The following is a 24,336-nucleotide window of genomic DNA, read 5'->3' on the forward strand; positions in this document are numbered from 1 at the left end:
TTGGGTTGCATATTCATTTAAATTAAATCGATCACGGTTGGATAACATCTTAATCATGTGGGAAGACAAGAATTCAGTTTTTTGCCAAAATGGAAAAGGTAAGAAATTTTCAAACATTAATGACAGCTCTAGAAATTAGGAAACAAGTTGTGGCTAGTCTATTTTGGACATTAACTCCTGGTTGTGAGAGATACGTTTTGCTGTAAAATCCTAGATTGCTGTTTGGTCTTTTGGTCCTAGGGCCTCCGACGCAGAACGAATTTTCTAAAGACCAAGTTCATGCCTCACATCCTAATCTTTTTCCATTCCAAATTCTAACTTTTATTCCAACAAATTTCCAGTCTTGTTGAAACATCAATTCTTGTGGCCATGAAGAAATCATTATCTCTCTTGCGAATTTGAAGTTGGAAGCGCAAAACCAGGATCGAATAATACACTTTGTAGTTCGGATTGATTGTCCAATGTCAAGGAAATCTCCAAGCATGTCGAAATGCTTCAGCTTCACCGCATCTAGGGATTGGTTCTACCGCTACTGGTTCACGAAATCAGGCCTCCGCTCCGTGTCGACCGGCCTCGGGGACGGGACGATCATGCACTGCTGGGTCCCCAAATCCCGCAAACCATCCAAGCCTAACCTCGTCCTAGTCCACGGGTTTGGCGCGAATGCGATGTGGCAATATGCAGAGGCCCTTCACCACTTCACCCCGAGGTACAACGTGTACGTGCCAGACCTGATCTTCTTTGGCCGGTCTTACACGTCGCTCCCTGATCGGACCGAGTCGTTCCAGGCACGATGCCTGATGAGGTTGATGGGTTTGCAGGGCGTTGAGAGGATGAGCATGGTTGGGATAAGCTACGGTGGGTTCGTGGCGTACAGCATGGCCGTGCAATACCCGCAGGCATTGGACCGGTTGGTGTTGTGCTGCACTGGGGTTTGCTTGGAGGAGAAGGACCTGAAGGCGGGATTGTTCCCGGTCAAGAGTTTGGAGGAGGCGAAGCGGGTTTTGATGCCGCAGACACCTGAGAAGCTTAGGGAATTGATGCGAGTCTCCTTTGTCCGGCCCGCCACAGGTGTTCCCTCTTTTTTCCTAAGTGATTTCATCAAGGTAGGTTCCAATCTTGGTCGACGTCCTCGAACCGGCACTAACATCTGGTTAAAAAGTCTACGTAGATTTGCATAAACAAGGGTTCGTATGCTCTTGAGAGAGTTGAATTTGTACAGGTCATGTGTTCAGAGTTTGTTGAAGAGAAAGGGGAATTGATCCAAGAGATCCTCAAAGATCGAGGACAGTCGAATCTACCAAAAATCAGACAGGTTCATCTTCTTTCAAATTTTACTCAAGTGCAGCAAAATTCAATTCATGCAAATGCTAATCTGCTCTGGAGTCTGGAATATGGATTGTGTTATGATGAATGCGAGGAAACATATAATGGTGCATTTTGTCCTTTGTGACCTAGGCTTCCAAGAAAAGTGTGACAATTCCCATCCTCAATCTGTCTGCTGTAGAGTTTATAACTTCGATTTTCCGGCCGTACTGTGATGGGTTGTCGCCATGATCATTATGGTAATCACCAAGAAAATGTTCTCCACATGTTTTCAGTAGTCGGTGGAAGTGATCCGATCCAAAGTGATAGCAAAACCGAACCATCTGATTGACAAAATAAAGATTGAAACTCCGAGTGACATGTTTGAAAGCATGAAGGACGTTCATTTGACTCTCGATAAAATTCACTCCGTCTTATAGCTTTGCGAAGATCATAGAATCATGATTTCTTCATTTCCTCTCCACATGAGTTTATTTGAATCAAACTGCTAAACATTGTTTTCCTGTGCATGCTTCCCAAATTTGGAGCAGCCCACATTGTTGGTATGGGGAGAGCAAGATCAGATATTCCCCCTGGAGCTGGGTCACAGATTAAAAAGGTGAAGCTTCAATTTATTTGAAACTATCTCCTTCCCTTTTCCCCATTTCTGTTTTTCCTTTTTTCCTCGACGTATGATATTGCCGACGCATACGATGATTCGTTTATCTCCGACGCTAATGCTCACATCGGGTCAGGCACATTGGTGACAATGCTGAACTGGTGGTGATCAAGAATGCAGGGCATGCCGTGAACTTGGAGAAGCCCAAGGAGTTCATCAAGCATTTGAAGCTCTTCCTTTTGTAAATTTTGTTGATCAGATTCATGTCTCCTAATGCATTCACTAATGTGCGATGACAAATATGATTTTTCTGGTTCTGGGCCGTGGATTTCTTGATTACACCGAGAATCCGAACTGCAGTTCGTTAAGAGATCGCGCTGTTACCCAAGTCATCGCCAACGGAGGGCATCACCCTCATTGCTTCTTCTCCTAGATGCAGCAACTTGAAGAAGATGAAGGGAGCCCCCGAGGAAAGGAAGAAGAAAAGAGAAAAAAATAAAAAAAAATAAAAAAAATAAAACAAAATAAAGAAGAACAAAAAGGTCACGTGTTTTTTAATAATAAAAAACTAGCCTCGTCCGCATTTTCCCTTGGAGAACTCTTACTTGACGGTCACACGATACTAACCGTGTTATGCTTGTTATTACTTTTTTTTTTTCACGATTTCTTTTCTTTTCTTTTAGTTATCATTTTTTGCCAACCACAAACTTGTGACTCGCATTTCACCGTCTAGCTAGCAAGGGCCTTTTTTGTTAGTCAACTGAATGGAGTCAACGGAATGACACTTTTTTTTTTTTTTCCTTTTTTGGGATCAGTTTTAGGACTTATTATGCACTTAGTTGGGTAATGTTAGCTCGACCAAGAAGATGAAAAGTTTGCCTTTCTTATCCTTTTTCATTTTTTTTTGCGGTGTTAACTTAGCGAAATACCCTCATTTCTCTTTTCAATTTATTATTTCTATTTTTTTAATCAGGTTAATCCCCAAAACTGCATTTATTTCTGTCATCTCTAACATTAATTTCACAATTCAATCTTATGATCATTTTGCCTAGAGAATGCTGTCAATTTTAATTTTTGATCTCATATTTTCATTAACAAGAAATTTCTATTTATGACAGCTTATGAATACAAAATTAATTGCCTTTTTTCCGAATAGTGTGAGTGAAACTATATTTCAAAGTAGAAAATTAAAATTCAGTTTAATTATTTAGTCGATCTTGATAAAAAAATTGAAAATAAAAATTGATCAAAATATGGAAAAGGTTAATTTTGTTAAAAACATGATCAAATATCAAACATATTATATGTAGATCATATCTAAATATTAACAAATAATAAACACATGAAAGAAAAAGCATGAAACTTCTTTATGTTCAACTCCTATTATATGGAAAGTAATTAATGTCAATAGTAAATTTAATATCATAGCAAGTAGATAAAAAATTTAAAATATGCTTAAAACTTTCTCCTAAAAAAAATCTAATGCGAGTTTGAAAGTGCAAAGTATACGAATAAATTTTCAACTCCATCTTGTAATTCTTATTAAAATGTGAATAGCTCAAAAGAAAACACAAATCAGCTATGTTTAACTTTACAAACCTACAAATTTATTCCGAAAAATCACTCACAAGGTCAAAATCTATTAGATAATTAGACTGAATTTTATATATCAATTTTGAAATAAAGTTTCCCTCAAAAAATTTCATAAAAAAATAGGTAGTTAATTATGTTTTCATAAGAAGATATAACTAGAAATTTCTTGTACAATTAATGAGAACATAAATTAAAAAATAACAACTTTCTCTAGGCAAAGTGATAAGATGATACATGATAAGATGATATTTTATGGGATGTAATTTGACATTTATTTTGTGAAATTGATAATTTAAGAGAGAAAATAGAAATAAAGGCAGTTATGTCGGTTGGGCTAATAAAAAAAGAAACAATGAATTGAAGAGAGAAGGGTATTTCAATCATTTGATCGAAAAAAGGAGTGGATTAGACCAAATGGAAGTGGAAATAGCACCACCATTTTTTTTTTATCCTTTTATCCTTTTTAATTTTCTTGGTGGGACCTACATTATCTTCCCGTGTCTTAAGAAAGTAAAAAAAAAAAACACATCAACGTTTTCCTTTAACTAAATTCGACGAAGTTAATGGAGGAACTTAATTGCACTAATTTGACAAGTTCTAAGACTTGATTACATTTTTAGAAAATTTTATTGTTCAAATGTACCTTGAGAAATGAATATGAGACATTATTTAATATACTTTGAGATCAACAGCCTATTTTGAACTAACTAATAAATAATAAATAATTAAAAATTATTGTGGGGTCCATTTCTTTATTTTATTTTTTTGTCAACTATTGCTTCAAGAAAATTTTTTTTGGTCAAAACTCATTCAAGAATTTGAGGCCCATAATATAATATTATTCTTAAAGTCACACTGTTATGCTAACAAAGTTCTTGTACTTTCGATACAAATTTAAGATGATATACGGTTGCGCCTCACATACGAAACAATATACAATAAATGATGTATTTGTGAAATTAATTAATTCCATAATATAATTGATAGCGATTTTGTGAATAATCCATGAAGAGAAGGGTTTTGATTGTTGGTTAAAAAAAAAAACAGCTGATTCTTGACGGAATCAGAAGCCTATTTTCAGGCAAACTGTTAATGATTGGTACGATGATGTGGGGATGAAGGGTAGGGTACACAGATGCAACTCATGCTATCCTCGTGCGAAGCAAAGCAAACATGAAGTCACGAACCAAATCCTGCATGGACTTTAAAATTGGTGGCAAATCACTTGTCATTAAAAACCAAATTAGGGTCCCCGATCCAGGCATTCGCGGTCTACGAGTTAGGTTGCTGAGGTCTTGGCTCCGGCCGTTGGGTTCCGAGCTCGGTGCCAAAGTCTTGAGCTCAAGTATAGTCTCGAAGCTTAGGTGTCGAATTAAATTCTGATAAATGGAAAAAAAATATCTTATTGGATTTAATACCCAATTTTCTTGACCAAAAATACCTATTTTCGCAACCTTGTTATTCTTAGCAGCACCAAACTATCAATTAACGAGTTTTTTTATTGCCGAATATCCAGCTGACTAATTAATTTTTTATAATGTATTCTATTGTTTTTTGACAAATAAGACTGCAGTCATTTTTGAGAAATATGAGTCGAAACAATAACAAGTATATTTCGGATGAAACATCTTTCATAATCCTTGAGGAGACAGTTCACTAATGGACTGAGGGATAAGTTATCAATAATTAATAGTTTAATTCTGTTAAAAAGCATCAACATGAGGTCTGGTCCCATTTTTGGTCGAAACTTATTTTTTTCGTTTAGTAAAGAGGCACCAGATTAGCTTGATTCCCAATTTTGGCCTAAACAATTTTTTTTGTCTTAAAAAAAAATTTAGGTCGAGTCCTAATTCTAATATGAACTTTTCGTTGTCTAATATAAAAGCACAATTATTTAGTTGGTATCCAAATCTAATCCTGTCAAGTTTTCACCAAGTACGGGTGGAATGATTGGAATCTTTCAACCGCATCATTGGCTAGAAACTTGATGAGAGATAAAATTTAGGTGCCGACTGAAAATTGGTGCTTTTGTTAGAAGACAATAAAAAGTTCTGGCCAGAATTGAGACGCGAATTAAGGTACTGATTAAAGTTGGTGCTTTTTGATGAGACAAAAAAAAAAAAAAAAATTTCGGGCGAAATTGAAACTCGATTTAAAATTGGTTTTTTCTCAAGGGATTTGAAGCCGACAAAAACTTGGTTTTGACATTTTTGACTTGTAACCTATGGACCCTGGGATTGCATGGTGCGTTAAAGCTGGCTCCACCAGAGTGCCAAATGAAAACCTCTAGCTTTTTGCAATGGTAATACTCGGATTCCATTGGAGCACCAAGAATGTGAAAAACCAATTAAGGTTTTTCAAATACGTGGTGACATTCACATCCATGGAGGTTAAAGAAGAGAATGTCGTTTCCCCTTCTATTAATAAATTAATTCTTTTTGCTTACTTTTCCCTTTGTTTTGTCTTTTGCAATATAGATCCCTTAGAAAAGAGAAGAATTAATACCGTGCAAAGCGTGAATTGTATATTATACGTCCGGATTCCTTTTGTTTCCGCGAAAATAAATGATTCAAGCATATATTCTCCTAAAAATTCGATTGTCTCGTTTAAAATAATTAGTCAACAGAAGATATTTTCATTATCAACAACAATCAATGTCTAAATATGTTCGTGAGCGATCGTTTTTCTGGAAAGAATTTTCAAATTATGCATTTTTCGAAGAAAAAAATGGAGCCTCAATATGGGATTAAAAAATGGGTTCCTTGTCGTGCCCGTAATATTAGTAACTATTTCATTTCTGATTATATTCGTGGGTTTTTCCAATTTTATAATACCAGGAGGAGTCAAAGTGGAATTGGGTCATCAAAGTCAATTTCCCTTACTAACTCATTTTGCATTAAAATATATTAATACATGGAGCCCATTCTTCTTTGGTTGACCTATGGCTTGGCCATGAAGACCCGTCCGTCAACCGTCGCACCTATAAATACGAGGCATTCTCCAACTGTTTTTACTCAGACATTCGACGCTTCCACTGTCGAAATTCTTCAGGTATGTGCCCTTTCTCTCTTGCACATTCAAGTTTGATGAATTTTAACTAGAGATTTTCTTTTATAGTCAAATGTCGACAAGATTTTAAATATTCCCTCTGTTGTGATATTTGTAAAAAGTGTTTTATTAGCATAATAGTCTTTGGATAACTGTGAGAATAACAGTATATTGCGAGTCACAAATTCATGAAAGAGTGGATCCCATAATAATTTTTAAATAATTATTACTTATTTTTTTGTTATTTCAAAATAGGTTTTTAGTCTTACAATCAGCAGAAAAACTATTACATTGTCAATTTTATCATGTATGAAAAAATTGGTAGTGTCTCTGTCGAGTCGGCATTCGACTAGAAAGCTGGTCAGATCCCTAGTCAAAGTGCCATCAATTGTGAAGAAGCGAAAGCTCGGTGCTGACAATAAAAATTAAAGCTCGGCGACTAATTTACGGATGCGTTTATTTCTTAGAAAACCAACAGTGCAGAGAAATTTTTCTTTAAGATGATCGCTTAGTAAAATGAATGTAATGAAAATATTTTCATTATCTAAATATAAATTGTTATCGATGATAAAAATATTTTTCGGCGATTAATTATTTGATTTTCTTACGTTTTCATCAATGTTATACGCAGGATGGGCACCGCAATTCTCAGAGGGACATTTGAGTCATTTGAGAGTGAAAGCAAGGAAGGTCCGTAGTATGTGCATTGTGCATCAATGTGCACATATAGATTTGACAAACTACATGCACATTACCCATTTATCACCAGAGCCTGCAAATAGTTAAGTTTAACTTGTATTATTATTTGCAAAGCAGAAGGAAATGAGAAGCCAAGAAACATCGGAGCTACCCGAAAACTCGACGTGAAGATCAAGAATGCGGTTAATGTTTCTCCGGCGAGGGAGACGTTTGGCGGGCTCTACGCTCTCTCGAACCTCGACCAGACCTTTCCTCACGTGATCGAGATCGTGTTTGCCTTCGAAGGCGAAGGGAGGGGAAGGTGTATAGCCGCGGTGGAGACGATGAGAGAGTCGCTGGCCGAGGTATTGGTTGAGTTCTATCCATTCGCAGGCAGACTTGTCGTGGGGAGCGACGGGAGGATGGCGGTGAGAGGCACCGGAGAAGGCGTCCCGTTTGTTGAAGCAGTGTCGGCCTCCGACATCAGAGTGCTGGGCGATATCAGCGCCGTCGATCCCACCACGCTGCGAAAGCTCGTGAAGCACAACGACGGAGCCCCAACCATATTGGAAGTACCTTTGCTGACGGTGCAGGTAATTTTTATTTTTTGTTCTTTTCACTTCAAAGAGTAATGTTAGGAGAAGTTATGACCTGAGTGTAGCATATCGTGTGATCCAGGTGACGACATTCAAGTGCGGAGGGATCGTCGTCGGCATCGTCATGAATCACGTCCTCGTCGACGGTAAAGCCCTCACGGACTTCATAACTTGCTGGACTGATCTGGCTGGAGCCAAGCCGCTATCTGTTCTTCCCTTTCTCGATCGATCGCTGTTGTGCCCGAGGCGACCGCCGCGTGTCGATCTCCCCCACCACGAGTATGCGCCAAGAGATCAGCGGTCCGAACGTGCAGTCAGTCCCCAAACCAAGCCCATTGTTTACAGATCATTCTGCTTCAATCCGCACAGTGTCATTCAGCTCAAGAAATCGTCAACAATAGCAACCCAGAACGGCTCTTCCACAGTCCCTACGACCTTCGAAGTCATATCGGCGCTCGTGTGGATTTTGCGAATCAAAGCTCTTGGAATCGGTCCTCACGAGACGACCAAGCTTCTCACCGCGGTCGACGGTCGGCCCAAGTTCGACCCCCCGTTGCCGAGCGGCTACTTTGGGAACGGCATTGCTTGGTCCTGCGCCGAGTGCAGCGGGGGCGAATTGACCCGCAAGCCCTTCTCATTCGCTGTCCGGACTGTGCACGAGGCGCTCCAGTCCGTCACCGAGAACTACATAAGGTCAGCCATCGACCACGTCGAGCTGAACAGGGTCGGGGTTGATTGCGAGGGCAACACTTGCTGCATCAGCAAGTGGAGTCGGCTCCCTTTCTACAAAATGGATTTCGGGTTCGGGAGGCCTTTCCAAGTGGCGCCGGCAACCGTCCCCAACAACGTCATCTTGGTTGCTTCCCAGAGCAGGGAGAGCGACAACTTGGTCGTGTCTCTGGGGCTTCCTCGTGACGCCATGGATGTTTTCTCGAAGCTGATTCAGCATGAGCTCACGCTGAAAAGCAAGTTTTAGCCTCATCTATGGATATGAATGTACGTGTATGTTTGAAGTCTCGTATTTCTGCCTCTAGTTTTAAGAAGGACCACCACAGCTGCTTGTGCCTGTTGTAGCATATGATATACTTCCGTCAATAACGCGATGTACAAATGTTAATTTATGAAAGAGCAGCCATAGTTTTAAGTAGCATACACTAGAAATGTGAAAAAAATGTTTTTACACTAGTAATTTTATGGAAGCCGTTAGTCTGATAGTGTGATAGTATCGTCGGTTATTTCTGATCGCACGATCTTCCAATCAATGAGTGTTTTATGCAAGACGCGCGGTGATGATGCATGAATTTGCGGTTCGGACTGTACATGTTGGAGTTGGCGAATACTTCGGGGACCCTTGTTTCTTACACCGGGTACGCCCACGTGAGCTTAGGGAAACCGAAGTGTTACCCAACGACATGTGACCCTTACGCGTGAGATGCGGGGGTTCGGGGGCAGCGCCCCTGACACGGGTGTCCCGCTGCTTGGCCGGCGGGGCGGGGTTCGGGGGCGGCGCCTCCTAACGGGGGTTCCGCTGTCGGGTCAGCGGGCGGCTGCCCCGCTCGCCGGTGAGCGGGCGGGGGTTCGGGGGCAGCACCCCCGAAACCTCTACGGGTTTGGGCTTTTATTTAAGCTGGCTCGTATGGTTGGAATTAAGAGGTTTTAGATTTTTTAGCCCGTTTTTGGGGCATTTATATTTTGCTCAGTTTTATCATTATATTAGTTGAATTGGCCGTAAACCGAAAAATATAGTGAAATCTCTTTGCGGGACGTAGCCCTAATCTTGAGGTGAACCTGGATAATCTCGTGCGTCATTCCAATTTTTCTTGATTCTCTGTGTGATCGCCTGATTCGGTTCCGATAAATCCCTTCAGATCCGACCACGACGGTGAAATCATTTTCCTAATTTTATAAACCATCCGATTGGATATAGGTGGCAATTTAAGGGTAGATGAGGCCTTTTGTGTAAATTTCCTTTTTCTTTTTTGGTCGGACATGTAAATTTTTCTTTACATGGGCGGTATATAAGCTATTTTTCTTGGTGAAATAATGGATTTGTTATGTGCCAAGGCCAACTCCTTCTAGAGTTTGGCAAATCCCATTCTTTAGGCACCATCTGCATATCTTTAGCATTAGGACGAGTGCTTATGTGTTGTCCATTTTTGGTTTTGTGCATTCTAGGGCCGAGAATAATGGACCGATCAAATTGAGAACCGTTTGTATGTGATTGGTTAGAATGCCAGGGGCTCCAGTCCGTTTCCTAGTTCCAGTTATGATTGGTCCACTTCTCGGTTCTCAGAGGACTGGATTACTTGGACTGGACCGAACAATTGTTATTCTTTTAAAAGGATTTCATAAACGTAAACCTAAACATAAACCTAAAATGCTTAGTTGAATATTCTTGCCCGAACGGCAAACCAATGATTCCTAATTGAATCAATTACATCAGTTCCAACCGCTCCCGCCAAAAAAGACACAGTCTCTCTCTCTCTCTCTTCGCGCAAAGAAACGAAATCGAAAGTCATCAACCCAAAAAGTCAAAGATGGGAATCTCCATCCACCCAAATAAGTCTGACCTTATCAAACCCTTAGAAAAAACGTGTAAGAGAGACGCTACCCATCTCTCTACCCTATTGTATTTCTCCTTCTGTTCATTCGAGATTTGTTGCACTCACTCACTCTGTCTCCTCCAACCGCCGCCCTCCCCTCTCTCATTCGTCTCGGCCGGCCACCACCAACACCACCTTGGATCCTTTTTGCTGCTGTCTTGCGAACCGGAACCACCGACGAGCACCGCCATGGCCTTCCGTCGCTGTGCTCCACCAGTTCAAGCCATTTTTGCCGCAAGTCCGAGCCCCGCCGAGCGAAACAGCCCACACTGGTTCTGTGTTGCTGCTGTCCAGCCGTCCATTGTTGTTTTGTGTCATTTCTGGACCGAGCCACGCGTAGCCCTCGCCGCCATCGTGGCGCCTGTGTCTTCAGAATCATTTTTGGGTGAGTTTTCGCCTTAATCCCTTGATTAGTATGTTAAACTTGATTAGGATGAGATTAGATTAGGCTAAGTATGCTTAGTGCTAATTAATTAGGAATTAGTTGATAAGTTATCTTGATAAGCGATAAGTGGACTTGATAGGTTATCAAGAATGCGATAAGCTATTGGCAATTTATGTGATAAGCTATCAGAGTTATTAGTGATAAGTTATCATAATTTGATGATAAGCTATCTAGGATTGAGTATTAAGCTATCTCTATTTAGGTGATAAGCTACCATTAATTAGTGATAAGTTATCGCTATTTAGGCAATAAGCTATCTGGGTATTTGATAATTAATACTTTATTATTAAATAAATTAATTTTCATAAATTAAATAATAATATTTCGTTAGTATTTTTGTGTAGTTTTCAATATTGAATTGTGATATCGATGTTGGGAACAACCATATAAATTGGCTTGTATAGTTAAATAAATTGAACGGCAATATTCAAAGAAAGAATTATGGTCATATGAACGGTAAACCCCGAGGTGTCAAGTTTATATATCAAATTTTATGAGTTAAATAAGGCAAGGACATTTGGATAGGGAAGTATGCCAACTTTAGTGATTTAATTATGTATATGTAATCATGTGTGATTTATTTACTGCATTTTTGGCATGAGAGTTGTATTAAAATGGATAAATACCCGGATGATTTGGAAGACCCCTCGTATGAGGATGGGCGTGCCCTTGATTGGCCGTAATTGATCGAACGGATAAATACCCGGATAAGTCGGAAGACCCTTGTATGAGGACAGGTGTGTCCTCCATCGGCTATAATTGATAGAATGGATAACTACTCGGATGAGCCGGATGACCCCCTCATGAAGACGGGCATGCTCTCGGCCGGCTGTAATTGATAGAATGAATAAGCATTCGGTAGAGTCGGACGACCCCTGTGTGAGGACAGGCGTGCCAGAGTGGCCTTAATAATTGGGACACGCTTGAATGTACTGCACATGAGGATGCTGGCAAGTGTTCTGATTTTGCTATTTATTTATTACATTACATTGTATACAATGGTTTGTAATGTGCAAGGCGCGTGCCAAGACAAAGTAAGGTTGCCTATGTTTGTGTGTTGGCATACTCGTGTATATTGTGCTGCCTTGCGAGTTCAAGTCACATCTGAGCTGAGTTGACATCCTAATGGAGGCTTAGGTCGTTAACTTGCTGAGTTTTATCTCATTGTTATTGTGTTTAAATGTTTTCGGACCCACAGGTATGAATCATCCACCATTGCTTATGCGTTTTGATGTGCCCATGGACATGGCTACGATAGTGGTGGATTATCCGGTGGGATCGAATAGGTGGTATTAGAAGCATTTGACAACCGTCTGCGTTGATGAAGGGTTTGAGTTATGGCAACTGCATGAGTTTCTAGCTTGGTTTCTTAAGGAAGGAGATGACCTGTATGGTTCGATTAGAGATTTTGGCGGACCCTCCGCTAGCGGCACTTCCGAAGAGATTTGGGATCCTATGAATCTAGACCCTCTAGATGAAGCTGTTTGCAATTCAGTGACCGATTTGAATAGCATGGAGTCCGATGCCGACGAAGAGGAGTCCAACCCGGAGCCTCCCCCAGGTTACGGTTAGCAGTGGTGATAGGCATTGTATGCTTATCTTTTTGGGTTGCCCTATTGGTAGTGAAGTTAGGTTAACCTAACCACCCCACCCCTTTATGCATGTGTGGTCTATTAGGGAGCGGCCTTGTGATAGGCCTATACACACACACACACACACACACACACACACACAATATCCCCGGGGTTAACAGCAATTAAATAAAAAGAGCTTTTGATGTCTACTGATTGCTAGTTTCCTTCCAACTATCCTTACGGTTATGTTTGTTTGGGGACGGGAATCTTGTTTACATGCACTTAATTGAAATATAAAATTACAAATGAGTCGGTGACGCGTTCTAGGATGTCACAACTTAGCGAATAGGAATGGATGTTATCGTGCCCGATGGGTGCGGGGCATGACAAAGGCAGTAATGATCATGGCTATGATTTAGTTGCTAGAATTATTTATTTTTAATTTAATCTATATTACATTCGATATGGGGGCAAAAGAATATCTTTGTCATTTCCAACTAGAGTTAGAGTCCTGGTTGTATCTTCTTTGGATGAGATGTTTTTGCTTCTCTATTTAATCAATAAATTTGGTATATTTATTGGGATGAAAATAGAGTCCCTTCATATATTTCTCCTTCCCCCCTTATGGAAATTTTTCCAATTTCTTTCAAAAGTTGCTAGCCTGACAGTTTGACAAGATCGTTAGTTATTTTTACCACACGAACTCCAAATCAATGAGTGTTTTATGCAAAACACGCGGTAATGACTATGGATTTACGGTTGAGATTATACCATGACTGACAATATTATCGGGGAAGCATTTTCCTATTCTTTTTGCTAATCATATGATGTCTATTTTTTATTTTTATTTTTTTACTTTAGCAAGATTTGACGAATATCTGGTTATCCATGACAATGTATCACAAAGGTATTTTTTGGATATCTTGCGAAATATGCAGTATGCGATACGTAATGAAAAAACAAAATTCTCTTGATTTATTTAAGAATAAGAATAGTTGGCATTGAGGAGAAAAAGGTGCGAGAGAGAGAGAGAGAGGAGGGGGGGGGTTGAATTTTTGAGAGGCTTTTCTCATGTACGGTAAAATTCCAAGTAAAAATGGAAACATATTGCTTGCTTATAATCGAGGCACTCCTTTGGGATCTTCTATAGTACTATTCTAGCGAAGGAGCACAGATGCCTGCGTGTTGCAAGAAGAGAATTGAAATGTGTCTGAAGAGGAGCAAACGTGAACGCGACAAATTTATATATTGACTTAAATTGATTTTAGGAAAGTATATAATTGGCGTAATTATAGCATATACCCTCTTTGCAATACAGTAATAATTTCAGAGAGAGTTGTTATAATCCTCAAATCATGGGTAAATGAGACCGCTTGTATCAATTTTCTCTACATTGATGATGGTATATGTATATTTTTCTGTATATTCATCTGGTTGGTCCACGACGGTCTTGATTTTATGGTTACTACTCGGCCACTTTGTTATACCGTACTCCTACGGCACATTTCAACAACAAATACAGGCATTTCATGATTTTTGTTTTTAACAAAAGTTTCAGATTGAAAGCCGTCTTCTCTGAATTTAATTACTTTTCTATTTTGTTTGGTCGAAAACTAATTTTCAATTTACTTGACATGACTTTGTACTCGTCAAGATCAAACACCGCCAATTTTGAGTGGGGTCAAGCCCAAAAAATTGTCCGATCAAATTCATCCATTCTTGTCGATGATTAATGAGTTCGAACATATACAAAGACCAGTGGCGCCGGCGCCAACGATGCCATTCATTCCATATTCATATCACACTGTGTGATGAAATCTTATTAGGCTACTGATTATCTAAAACGTGACGCATTATGATATTGGATATTCTCAAATAGAAGCTGAGGTTATCCCCCGAACGGATACTGCCTCATACCTAAGGTTACAGCCGGGAAGCGCAACCTGTTCGCCAACACTACGTGGGCACAGCTCCTGGACATCATTGTAGAGGGTATCCATGCAGTTATTACACTCGTCAGCCGACGTCGTCCCGTCGCAATCAGCGTAGCCAAAGCACTCGGCATTATGATGATATAGTGTTCTCTCTTGTTCAGTGCAGAGGAATGCACAAAATGGAGCTGGGTATAAAAAGGGCTCATCTCTCATAGGGTTCTCAGTCAGTAAATTCATATTAATGTTGATTTTTCTTTTATTCTATGTTACAAAGGTTGGGCCGCTACTTTTATGTCTGTTTTTATTTGTGCAAGTGTCAATGAAATAGGTTACAGCATCCTCGATTATTCCGTTTTCTTCACTCTTGAATACTCTTATTAGATAAGAGATTTACAATGTCCTCCGCTTGACGAACATCCTTGTCTATGCTTTTGTAGTATATAGTTGGATAGGCATCAAATATGTTAGATACTTTTCGGGAAAAATTGTCCAAAAATTCATAAACATATTTCGCTTTTGCCAATTTAGTTCTAAACCTTTCAATTTTGCTAATTGAGTCGTAAAACTTTTGATAATTTGCCAATTGAGTCATATTGGCAGAAAATCACTAACATGGAAAGCGGGGCATCCTACATGGCACAACGGGAGTTGGCGTGTACAATTTCTGTAATTTATTTAAAAATATTTTGTATTTTTGTAATTTTATCTTTTTTTTTTGTTCTTTTTTTGTGCCGGCGATGGCACTAAAAATTGGCAAATTGTTGAAAGGTTTATGAATCAATTGAAAAAATTGAAAGGTTTAGGACTAAATTAGCAAAAGTGCAATAGATCTATGTTTTTTTGGACAACTTTCCCACACTTTATGTGATAAAAAATAATATGTTCCTCCCTATAATATCAATCATAATGTGAAGATATCCAAGTCTTACAAAGTGTAGTGTCAAGGCATATAAAGGCATACACTACGGTTTATGTCACAGTACCGCTCCAATACACACCCACATAAAACACATGTTTATTGGCAAATAATCAAGTTATCTAGACCTAATTCTCGTACGGTCTTTAACTAAGTCTCCAATGGAGTTACCAAGCTGTCGTTACAGGTTTAGTGGTAATGCTGAAGATGGGCCTACAATTTTCGTTTGTCACAGATTCTCCCAAACCCTTATCTCACGCGGCATTTGGGATTTTCAATTTTATTTCAATAAAGCCTGTGGCAATTCTATCATGAGAAGAGTCACCACGAGCCTATTAAGGCTAGCTGGGGATCAAATTACATACGACAATATTTCTCACTTTCTACGCAACTATAGATCTAGGATTGTGGGCCCCGATTACATAATTGTCTAACAAGTGCTCTTTTGATACATTGACTTGATTATTTGTCAACGAAAGTATCCACGCCGTCTTTTACAAAATATGAATCCTAAGGTTCTCAACTGCTAAGTGTTCATGCAATGTTTTTTGATATTTATTGTAATCCTAAAATTAAACCTAACAATTCAACTGCAACAAGCAAATCACAATATCGATGATTGCCTTCCGTCGGGACATAAAGTGTCATTGTTTCTCGTTTTGTTTCTAGATGATTATTTAGTCATAATAAAGTTGTTGCACGGATTCAATTTAGTCATAAATATTTTAATATGGTCAATTTAATCCTAAACCTTTTGACGATTTGTTAGTATAGTCCTTCCGGCCTATTTTGGTTGGACGTCGCTCACACGTGTATCGGCTGCCTTACATAGCATGATCGGCGCTAATGTGGATGATTGTTTTAAAATTTCCCTACATTTTTTTTATTTTTCCATTTAATTTTTATTTTTTCTTATTTCCCTCTGCAGCTTCGATGTTTTTAACACTAATTTTAATGCCCCTCAACGCCGACTATGCCATGTGGTCACCTGAAAGTTGATCACGTGATGTCACGCGACCCATCACAGGTTAGAACTTGATGGCAAAATTTTCCTTCTAAGGTGAGATTGCATTTACTATTTTGTCACATAACTACATATTATTGCATTTAAAAAAAATTACAAAATCTTTTGAAGTTCATTGCAATCGTCCTCTTATGGTATTGGAAAAAAATTTGAATATTCATAAAGTCTAATCCCTAGAAATATATGTTTCCTTTCCCTTTTCCCTTTCACCTTTCCTCAATTATGATCATTTTTCTCATTTTACAAGCTTTACAGAGGAAGGTTGTACAAAATTATAAAAGATCAGGGGTACATGGAACATCACGGGACGATTTACTACCATACGGAAAGTTTAGGGCGCGAAATGTAATACTCCTACTTGAAAATTCTCAAGTGAACACCATCTAGCAACGTGGGAGCACGCGAATAACATTCTGTTTGGTAATAAACCTAAAGCAATCCAAGTCTGTTCTCGAGGTTAATTACGACAACCACAAAAACCTCGGGCCAAGTACTCACAACTTTTCATTGATTCTTGCAACTCCTTGTAATTTCTTGACCTTGGCCTCTTGTATTGCCACTTGTCTTGCAATTTTTCATGCTTCTTTTGCTGAGTCAATCCCGAAATTGCGAAACATTTTACGTGGGCGAGTACAATATATCCAACCTCGACAATTTCATCAGGCAATCATATCATTATATAGACTTTAGCAACTACCATCTTACATCAAACAAACCTTAGAATAACATGACATAAACTTGGATACTAGAATGATGTCTAACGGCTCGATGAGGCAAGACGTCATTTGATTTCCCAAAAACAGAAGAGAATGACAAGAATTCGTTCTGATTTCCCAATGGCTCCAATGAGGCCAATTAGAACACTGCTAATTGTTAACATCATTTTATTTATGCAAACTTTAACAACGCAAAATTTAGAATAAGATGCATATGTCTATCGTTTGGTTTTGGTTAGCCTTAGCCATACACCTTGTGACAACTTTGGCCCACGCATGACTATTTAACGCAAGTCACATCACGCGTCATTTCGCATGCAATACTCGATTGACTAATGCAAGAACAAAGTAAGGATTTGTTAAACTTCCAATTCAACGTCATTAAGCAAAGCCTTGTTGGCTAGCAACACCCAAGAACCGGAATAAATAGACTCGTGCACTCTTTGCTTGATATGTGCAGAATATAACATTTTTCTGTCATCACAATCTTCAACTTGGTATCAGAGCCATTGTCGCTTCAAGAATGCCCATCAAGTCTTCCATGCACCACGTCGTTTCTGGTTCTCCACCAAGACCGAAGTCTTTAGTTGTTGTTCAGCATACTGGCGGTGCTCATTTCAGAAAAACGACGCAACCATCAGACTAGTCTCCCTGAAATGAGCGAAACCCTGAAATGTTGTCACCAACAGACGCCGGACGCAGCCATACTCGCCATCCCATCTCCGACCCAGGGAGCCTGCCGCCGTTCAATGATGATTTGGATGACTTCCTGCACAAATTTTGAAAAGCAAAGAGCCACCCAAGAACCGCCGGCCTCTGACGAGTTAGACTCCCACTCAGGAACGGGGATCGGATGCCGTCGATTCTGGCAAAGGGTGTGGCATGTATATTTTTCAACTAGGATGATATCATGTATATTCTTCCAAGTTATGGCACTTAAAGTTATAGTAGGAATATTTTTGTTCCGTTTTCCATTGGTCATCCCTATTGATCATATTTCTAGCAGCTGTTTAATCTATGTAAAGGATAACTCTATCTTTTAGTTTTTACTCTATTTTATGTGTTCATCTATAAAAGTCCTTTTTCAAGACTACAAATTTGGAGCAAGGACCGGGCTTGTATACATACTTTTATCACGGGATTAGACGCATGTCCGAGAAAGGAATGACTACGATGAATAGGTTGGATGGATATCAGTGAAGCGTTGTAGTTGATACTGGCCAGGTAATACATGTATGTGAGATATGAGCATGTTGTGATCATCGGTTGGAGTCCACTTGAGTTTTATTGTGATCTGTTCATCTGTTTTGTGATCGAGACATGGCCATGAAACGAAAAAGCAACAAATAAAGAGAAAGTAGATAAATCAAAAAAGGAATGTATGATGAACAAATTAACAGCCCCTCCTCAACTTCAGCCACACTCATGCAAATAAGTCGAATTCAGTTCCGCAAAAATGGCATCTTCCGTGGCTCCTCCAACAGCCTTTACTCATTCAAATCAAAGCTTATCTTACCTTAACAGGTTCTGTCAAATCAGCGAAAATCAAGCTGAATAAGTCCAGAGGTTCTCTCTCTCTAACCGTGTGCTTCTTACTACTCGCTTGACATTACATCATAGTAAAGAATCAGTGATGTTGAGAGCTTACGTTCTGATCTAAAAATACCATGCCAGAGCCAATTCCTTCACGTGTGCGTTCGAGAACAATTCAGGCTCTTCTCTCTTGCGTGCTCCCTCCAACCGCCGATGCCTCGTTCTCCTCCCTGCGCTTCGCGGCAACAACCTCGATACTAATTGGCAGTACTCTCTCTAAGTTCTCTGTGTCAGGAAGGATTTCGAAACTTGATCGTCAGGTTTGTTTTAATGGTGGTTTTCCTGGGAGGGCTCAGATCCAATGGCGTAGCCTCATTTGGTGAACGTTGAATTCTAAAAGAAAGTTAAGCTCCAGGTTTGATTATGAGTCTGCTTTGCTGGTAAATATTTTCGCTCTATCTGGAAAGGATGGTCAGTGAGTTCCCAAACCACACGTGATGTTCCAATAGTTATGCAATGCTAGTAGATAATTCATTGCTTTCTATGTATGATTTGATATTAATACAACATCACACGGAAGACGGAAGCATTTTCGGAGAAATTTTTTAGCTTGGAAGATAGGGTGTCATGTCGTGGAACGCCTTTCTACTTGTGTTTGTTGGTGCCAATCTTTGTCGTGTTTACCTTGTCTAACGACTGGGGCCAATTTAGGATTTTTAGTCTCTTTTCTTTTTATGTGATGTATAACTATGAGCACATAATCGCCATGAACTTGTGGAAGCACGATACTTACAACTTCGACGATGGATGTGATATGACCCATCCAGGTGAATTCTGATGTTGACATGTGATTGTCATTTTCTCATGTTTTGAATTTTGATGCTACATGTTGTTTACTTGTTGCACCTAAATTTGAAACTCATCATTTCATTGCCATACCTATTTGAATTTGGTATTTGCCATGTCTGTCATCTTTTCATTGAATTTCAAATTTGTCAATGTCATTCTCCCATTATGTGTGCATTCTTGCCATGCCATTTCAGTGTCGGGTTCTTTTTCTTATCATATTGAATCAGAATTTTCTATGTCGTTGCCACATTTGGACATATTTAGATTGAATTTCTATGTTGTATTAGGAGTTGACATTTTATTTGCATTCATCGTCTCACACACATATCCAATACCACAAACGAGAAAATGGCCTTGTAATCAATAACGACGTTAAATAATTATTTTGGCAACGTCTACAAATTTGGAACAAAAATGATGTCTGCTTGGGAAATTAGATCATACATAGTATTATACATGATTATTTTGTAATTATTTAGTATTGTCGCTGTTTTGTATTTTGGTGGGAAAACAAAATTTTTCTTTATGTGAAAGCTTAGGGCGTGCATGGCAACACTTATATTCTAGAAATCAACTTCTAGTCAGAAGTTGATTTTGCTACTTCTACTTCTGGAGAAAGTAATCTCTTTTGTTTACTTCTTCAAGTGGCTCCAAAATTACTTTTGAAGAAAAAAAATTTTCAAGAAATAAAAAAATAGCGTAAGTAAATGGATTTCTAATCTAGAAGCGCTTTTAGAGCATAAATTCTGCTCCAAAAGTGTTCTCATGCGCACCCTTAACCACCCAAGACATTCAAGCAAACCCTAATCGAGTTAAGGCAATGATGATCTGTCTCGACCTCTCTAGGAGCAATCTCCTCGGTGAACTTTGTTGACCAAAATTATGGCTATTAGTATCAATGTGATCTTTATGAGGCCAATCCCAACCGTGGCAAGCAACAGCCTTTTTGCTGGTCATTCTCGACTTTCTTGGAAATCCGTGGGTTGTAGAGGATGACTGCTTTGGTCCCCGTTGCATGGTTGATGAATTAAATCTCAACCGTAGCCAACAAGAGCCACCGCACTAAGGGCGAGGGCCTTAGCAAGAGCTCTTTCCACGCACCTCCTCCACGAGTCTTCCTTAGAAGCTCGACAACATCCTCTCTGCCATTCTTGTCGATCCCAACTGCTATTTGTTTGTCTTGGAATTGGGTTTCCACTTCGTGCTTTGAATTACAATTTAGGAGCAAGATCTTTTTCGCCTCGGCGACTCGGCCTTGCAATACCAACCACCTCAATTATTCAAGCATCTTAAGGACCCCGAATACCAAAGCAAGGGAAAAGATCACTGCGACACCTATAGTCATTCTCCACCTTAGCTTTAGGGTCAATTCCGAAAAGAAGTAACTCGATACATAGACGAGCAAGATCCCTAGGCTTATGTATAGCTCCTACAAAGAGGTTAAGAGTCCTCGGTGTGATGTAGAGGAGATTTTTGCAAAATTTACAGGCGGGCTCATTAGGGCAAATCCGACCCCGATGCTGGCGATTCACCACACATCATAAAAATCACGTAGGACAGCCCATAGCCCATTAGGACCGAACTGATTAAGAAGATGGTGGAGGCGTGAACGATGGTGTAACTACGGCTAATGTGGTCTGACATTCTTTTGGCAATGAGAGAGCCCATGAGGGCCAATGTTGAGGATTCAGTGTGAATTTCGAAGTTCTCTCTCTCTATCTCTCTCTTTTTTTTTTTTTTTTTTCAGGATCTCTTTTATGGAGATCATGGCCTCGCTCAAAACACCAAGTCGAAATCCTTGATGGAATCCTCAACATTTTTGCTCTTAGGAGCTTTCTGATCGTCGAAAGAATGTCATACTACATTCGCCATTGTGGCGCCATCATTCTTGCCTTCACAATCTTCCTACTTAGTTCATTCCTACTAACTGGGCTATGGACCTTCCTATGCGATTTTGAGGATGGGGCGTTAAGCCACCGGCATCGGGGTTGGCTTCGCCTTAATGATCACGCCTGTGTACTTTGTAGAAATCTCCTTTGCTACGCACCGAGAATTCTTAACCTCTTTATCGGATTATGCATAACCCTAGGGATCTTGCTCGGCTATGTATCAATTTACTTCTTTGTGAAATTAACCCTAAAGCTAGGGTAGAGAATGATGCTAGGTGTTGCGGTTATTCTGTCCCTCGCTCCGGCATTCGGGATCCTTAAAATGTTTGAATCGCCGGGGTGGTTGGTATTGTAAGGCTGGCTGCCCGAGGCGAAAAAAGGTCTTGCCCCTAATTCGTAATTTAGAGGAAGAAGTGAAAACTCGATTCCAAGACATAACAATGGTAGTTGGGATCAGCGAGAATTGCAAGAAGGGTGTTGTTAAGCTTTTGAGGAAGACTTGAGGCAAAGGTGTTTGGAAAGTGCTTTTGCTAAGGCTCTCACCCTTAGTGCAATGGATCATGTTGGTTGCGGTTGAGATTCAATTTTCGAGCATGCGATAGGGATCAAAGCAATCATCCTCTACAATCCACGAATTTTCAAGAAAGTCGAAGGGGCTAGCAAGAAAAGGTTCTTGCTTGTCACGGTTGGGGTTGGACCGACAAATACCACATTCGTAATAATAACCACAATTTCCCTCGACAAAGTTGGTAAGAGGAGATTGCTCCTAGTGAGCTCGGGAGGGATCATCATCGCCCTAACCGAATTAGGATTTTTCTTGACAATGATGGATCATACAATGGAAATTCTTGTGGGCTCTCCTCTTGAGCATCATGGCTGCTTACAAATACCCGGCATTCTCCTCGATCGGGATTGCCTCGGTCTCGTGGGTATATATAGCTTAGAAATATTTTTGTTGAAGATGAGGGATCATGGGCCGAGCATCAGCATCACAGTGAACCGGCTTATGAATGTGGCCAAGTTGATGAGCTTCCTCTCCTATAACCATCAGTGAGAGCTTCTTCATATATTTTTTTTATATATCCTTATTGGCTTTTGGATTCTTCCATTTCTTGTTTCCTAAGACGAAAAGAAAGTCCTTATAATAGACGGAGATGCTCTTCCCAAGAAGGAATCGTAAGGCCATGAACAATCTAGCCAAACAATATCTAGTGTAGGTTGTTCAACTTGGATAATTGGTGTGGTGTTGAGTAGTTAACATATCTTAGTTGGCGCATAACTCAATAATTTAAGGTTTTGATTCAAAGTAGTTCCAACTAGATATATTGATGGGCATGTATTGAAATAGATTAAGAACTTCTATTGGTGTGGTGTGAAATAGTTAATACATCAAACTTCTATTGTGTATTCCCAACAATCTCATAGGAACATATAAAATTACTTTGGGAGTATGAGCCTTTTTGAGCAATTATTAGGGTCTGTTTAGTGACAATTCTATCTTCGGGAACAATTTATGAGCAAAAAAGATTTTCTCTGATTTTGTTTCTAAGAAGAGTTTCTGAGTAAAAGAACATGTTTAGTAACCGTATAAAATTTGTAATCTTGGAATAGAAAAAGATCAGAAATACGTTTGATGCGATCTTAAAATTTCTATTTCCAACTTTTTTATTTAAGTTTAAAAATGTTGATGGAGGCGGTGTCGACTGGTGGTGGACTCGATATAAAGATGGTTGTGTTGAGCTTATTTTTCTAAAATGTCATCGTTTCTCTTTTTGTTTTCGGAAACAAAGAAGTTGCTTTTTTGTTTACTTCTTGTTCCTATTCCAAATCTATTGTCGGGACATAAAAATTAATCGATGTTACCAAACTTGTTTCTGTTTTTTTTTTCTCTCTGCAACTCCATTTTGTTGAGGTGTGTATGGAATAAAAAAATGTCTTTCCATTCCCTTTTCATCATATAAATATCTAATCTGACCGGATAATATTCTCGACCTTGATTGGATCTCAATATTTTTATTTTCTTGTCTAATTGACTTGCCACTTAGGTCAATTTTTTTTAAAGCAACCTAATGCTTTAGACTTATAAGAAATCAAATAGCCATTTCCGAATCACAGCTTCGCTCCTTGCTTCCGTGAAATCTTCATGATTGCCTTCCCTCAGTCCTCTAAACAAGTTATTGTGAAAAATCAATAACTCGCAAAACAAGGTTAGCACTCTGGTAGGAATCTATAAACCGTCCTTTTTTTTTTCTATACTGAAATCATTCAAAAAAATCAAAGTTTAACCTTAAGAGAAAGACATGATCCAGATGCACTCGTCTTGGAAGAACTCTTCGATTTACCTTGGAATCAAGCTTCGGATCAAGTTGATCCGGATCAAAGAAAACAGATTTCAGCCCAACAGTTCACTCAAGGGCAATTCAGCCCAGCGCAATGGCCAGTAGTCCATTTATTTCCTGTCCAAGGCCAACCTTGGACTCTGCAGGGCGCGTATCGTGGAGCCCGACTCAACGGAGGTAGGCCTTACGTATTCGGGACTAACCTGAATGGTGGATTGAGCTTCTCATTTGTAGGTCAAAAACACGAATCAGTCTTAGTAGGTTTAGGGATGAATCCCTACATGTTCCATCAACCCGAATATCTATCATACCCGATTCCCACCCATCGTGGCCGCCCAAAACCCTGGGATTTGCTCTACACATCAACGGCTGATGGGCTAGAATTGCGACTCATCAACCAATAGCTCAACGGATTAGATAATTACTCGATCTGGTTTAGGGATTTCTAACAAGCACTCATGATGAAGACAAAGATAAGGACGGTTTCACCAACTCGGATATACGGATATCTGTCATACTCAATTCCCACACATCGTGGCCACCCGGAACCCTAGGGTTCGCTCTACACATCAACGGCCGATGGGCTACAATTACGACTCATCAACTAGTAGCTCATCGGACCATAATTACTCGATCCGGTATAGGGATTTCTAGCAAGCACTCATGACGAAGATA

The 24,336-nt window shown here is 39.6% G+C and overlaps 2 protein-coding genes, 1 long non-coding RNA gene and 1 pseudogene across 6 annotated transcripts; 3 read left to right on the forward strand and 1 right to left on the reverse strand.

Annotated features, from left to right (window-relative positions):
- Nucleotides 1-260: 260 nt before the first annotated feature.
- Nucleotides 261-2,237, forward strand: LOC115745807 (monoacylglycerol lipase ABHD6-like). Its single transcript, XM_030681409.2, has 4 exons — nt 261-1,106; nt 1,223-1,315; nt 1,857-1,924; nt 2,061-2,237. The coding sequence occupies exons 1-4, from the start codon at nt 462-464 to the stop codon at nt 2,167-2,169; spliced, it is 915 nt and encodes a 304-aa protein (XP_030537269.2). The 5' UTR covers nt 261-461; the 3' UTR covers nt 2,170-2,237.
- A 4,094-nt stretch (nt 2,238-6,331) lies between these two features.
- On the forward strand, nt 6,332-9,908 carry LOC115745812 (omega-hydroxypalmitate O-feruloyl transferase-like). 4 transcript variants are annotated; one of them, XM_048279807.1, is made up of 5 exons: nt 6,332-6,568; nt 7,197-7,255; nt 7,379-7,836; nt 7,922-8,845; nt 8,895-9,003. In XM_048279807.1, exons 2-4 carry the CDS (start codon nt 7,198-7,200, stop codon nt 8,813-8,815), a joined length of 1,410 nt encoding a protein of 469 aa, XP_048135764.1. In that variant the 5' UTR covers nt 6,332-6,568; nt 7,197; the 3' UTR covers nt 8,816-8,845; nt 8,895-9,003. The 4 variants fall into 4 exon arrangements, 2 of the variants coding, with proteins under 2 accessions (XP_048135764.1, XP_030537275.2); XR_007198558.1 differs by lacking the exon at nt 8,895-9,003 and adding an exon at nt 9,859-9,908 and having other exon boundaries at nt 6,333-6,568; nt 7,922-8,876; XR_007198559.1 differs by lacking the exon at nt 8,895-9,003 and adding an exon at nt 9,859-9,908 and having other exon boundaries at nt 6,333-6,568; nt 7,385-7,836; nt 7,922-8,876.
- LOC125315340 lies at nt 6,819-20,319 on the reverse strand. The gene is made up of 4 exons (XR_007198560.1): nt 20,309-20,319; nt 12,672-12,677; nt 9,180-9,189; nt 6,819-6,996 (listed from the first exon to the last, which is right to left on the reverse strand). It is a non-coding gene; the product is annotated as an uncharacterized LOC125315340 (long non-coding RNA).
- Nucleotides 20,320-21,284: 965 nt separating this feature from the next.
- Nucleotides 21,285-22,539, forward strand: LOC125315293 (annotated as a pseudogene).
- The last annotated feature ends 1,797 nt before the right edge of the window (nt 22,540-24,336 follow it).

This window comes from Rhodamnia argentea, chromosome 5 (genome assembly GCF_020921035.1).
Source record: "Rhodamnia argentea isolate NSW1041297 chromosome 5, ASM2092103v1, whole genome shotgun sequence".
In the NCBI taxonomy this organism is placed as follows: Eukaryota; Viridiplantae; Streptophyta; class Magnoliopsida; order Myrtales; family Myrtaceae; genus Rhodamnia; species Rhodamnia argentea.

Coding starts and splice junctions, on each gene's coding strand:
- LOC115745807 (XM_030681409.2), top strand. CDS start 462: ATGTCAAGGAAATCTCCAAGCATGTCGAAATGCTTCAGCTTCACCGCA. Junction 1,107..1,222: donor TCCTAAGTGATTTCATCAAG/GTAGGTTCCAAT, acceptor GAATTTGTACAG/GTCATGTGTTCAGAGTTTGT. Junction 1,316..1,856: donor ATCTACCAAAAATCAGACAG/GTTCATCTTCTT, acceptor AATTTGGAGCAG/CCCACATTGTTGGTATGGGG.
- LOC115745812 (XM_048279807.1), top strand. CDS start 7,198: ATGGGCACCGCAATTCTCAGAGGGACATTTGAGTCATTTGAGAGTGAA. Junction 7,256..7,378: donor TGAGAGTGAAAGCAAGGAAG/GTCCGTAGTATG, acceptor TTATTTGCAAAG/CAGAAGGAAATGAGAAGCCA. Junction 7,837..7,921: donor TACCTTTGCTGACGGTGCAG/GTAATTTTTATT, acceptor CGTGTGATCCAG/GTGACGACATTCAAGTGCGG.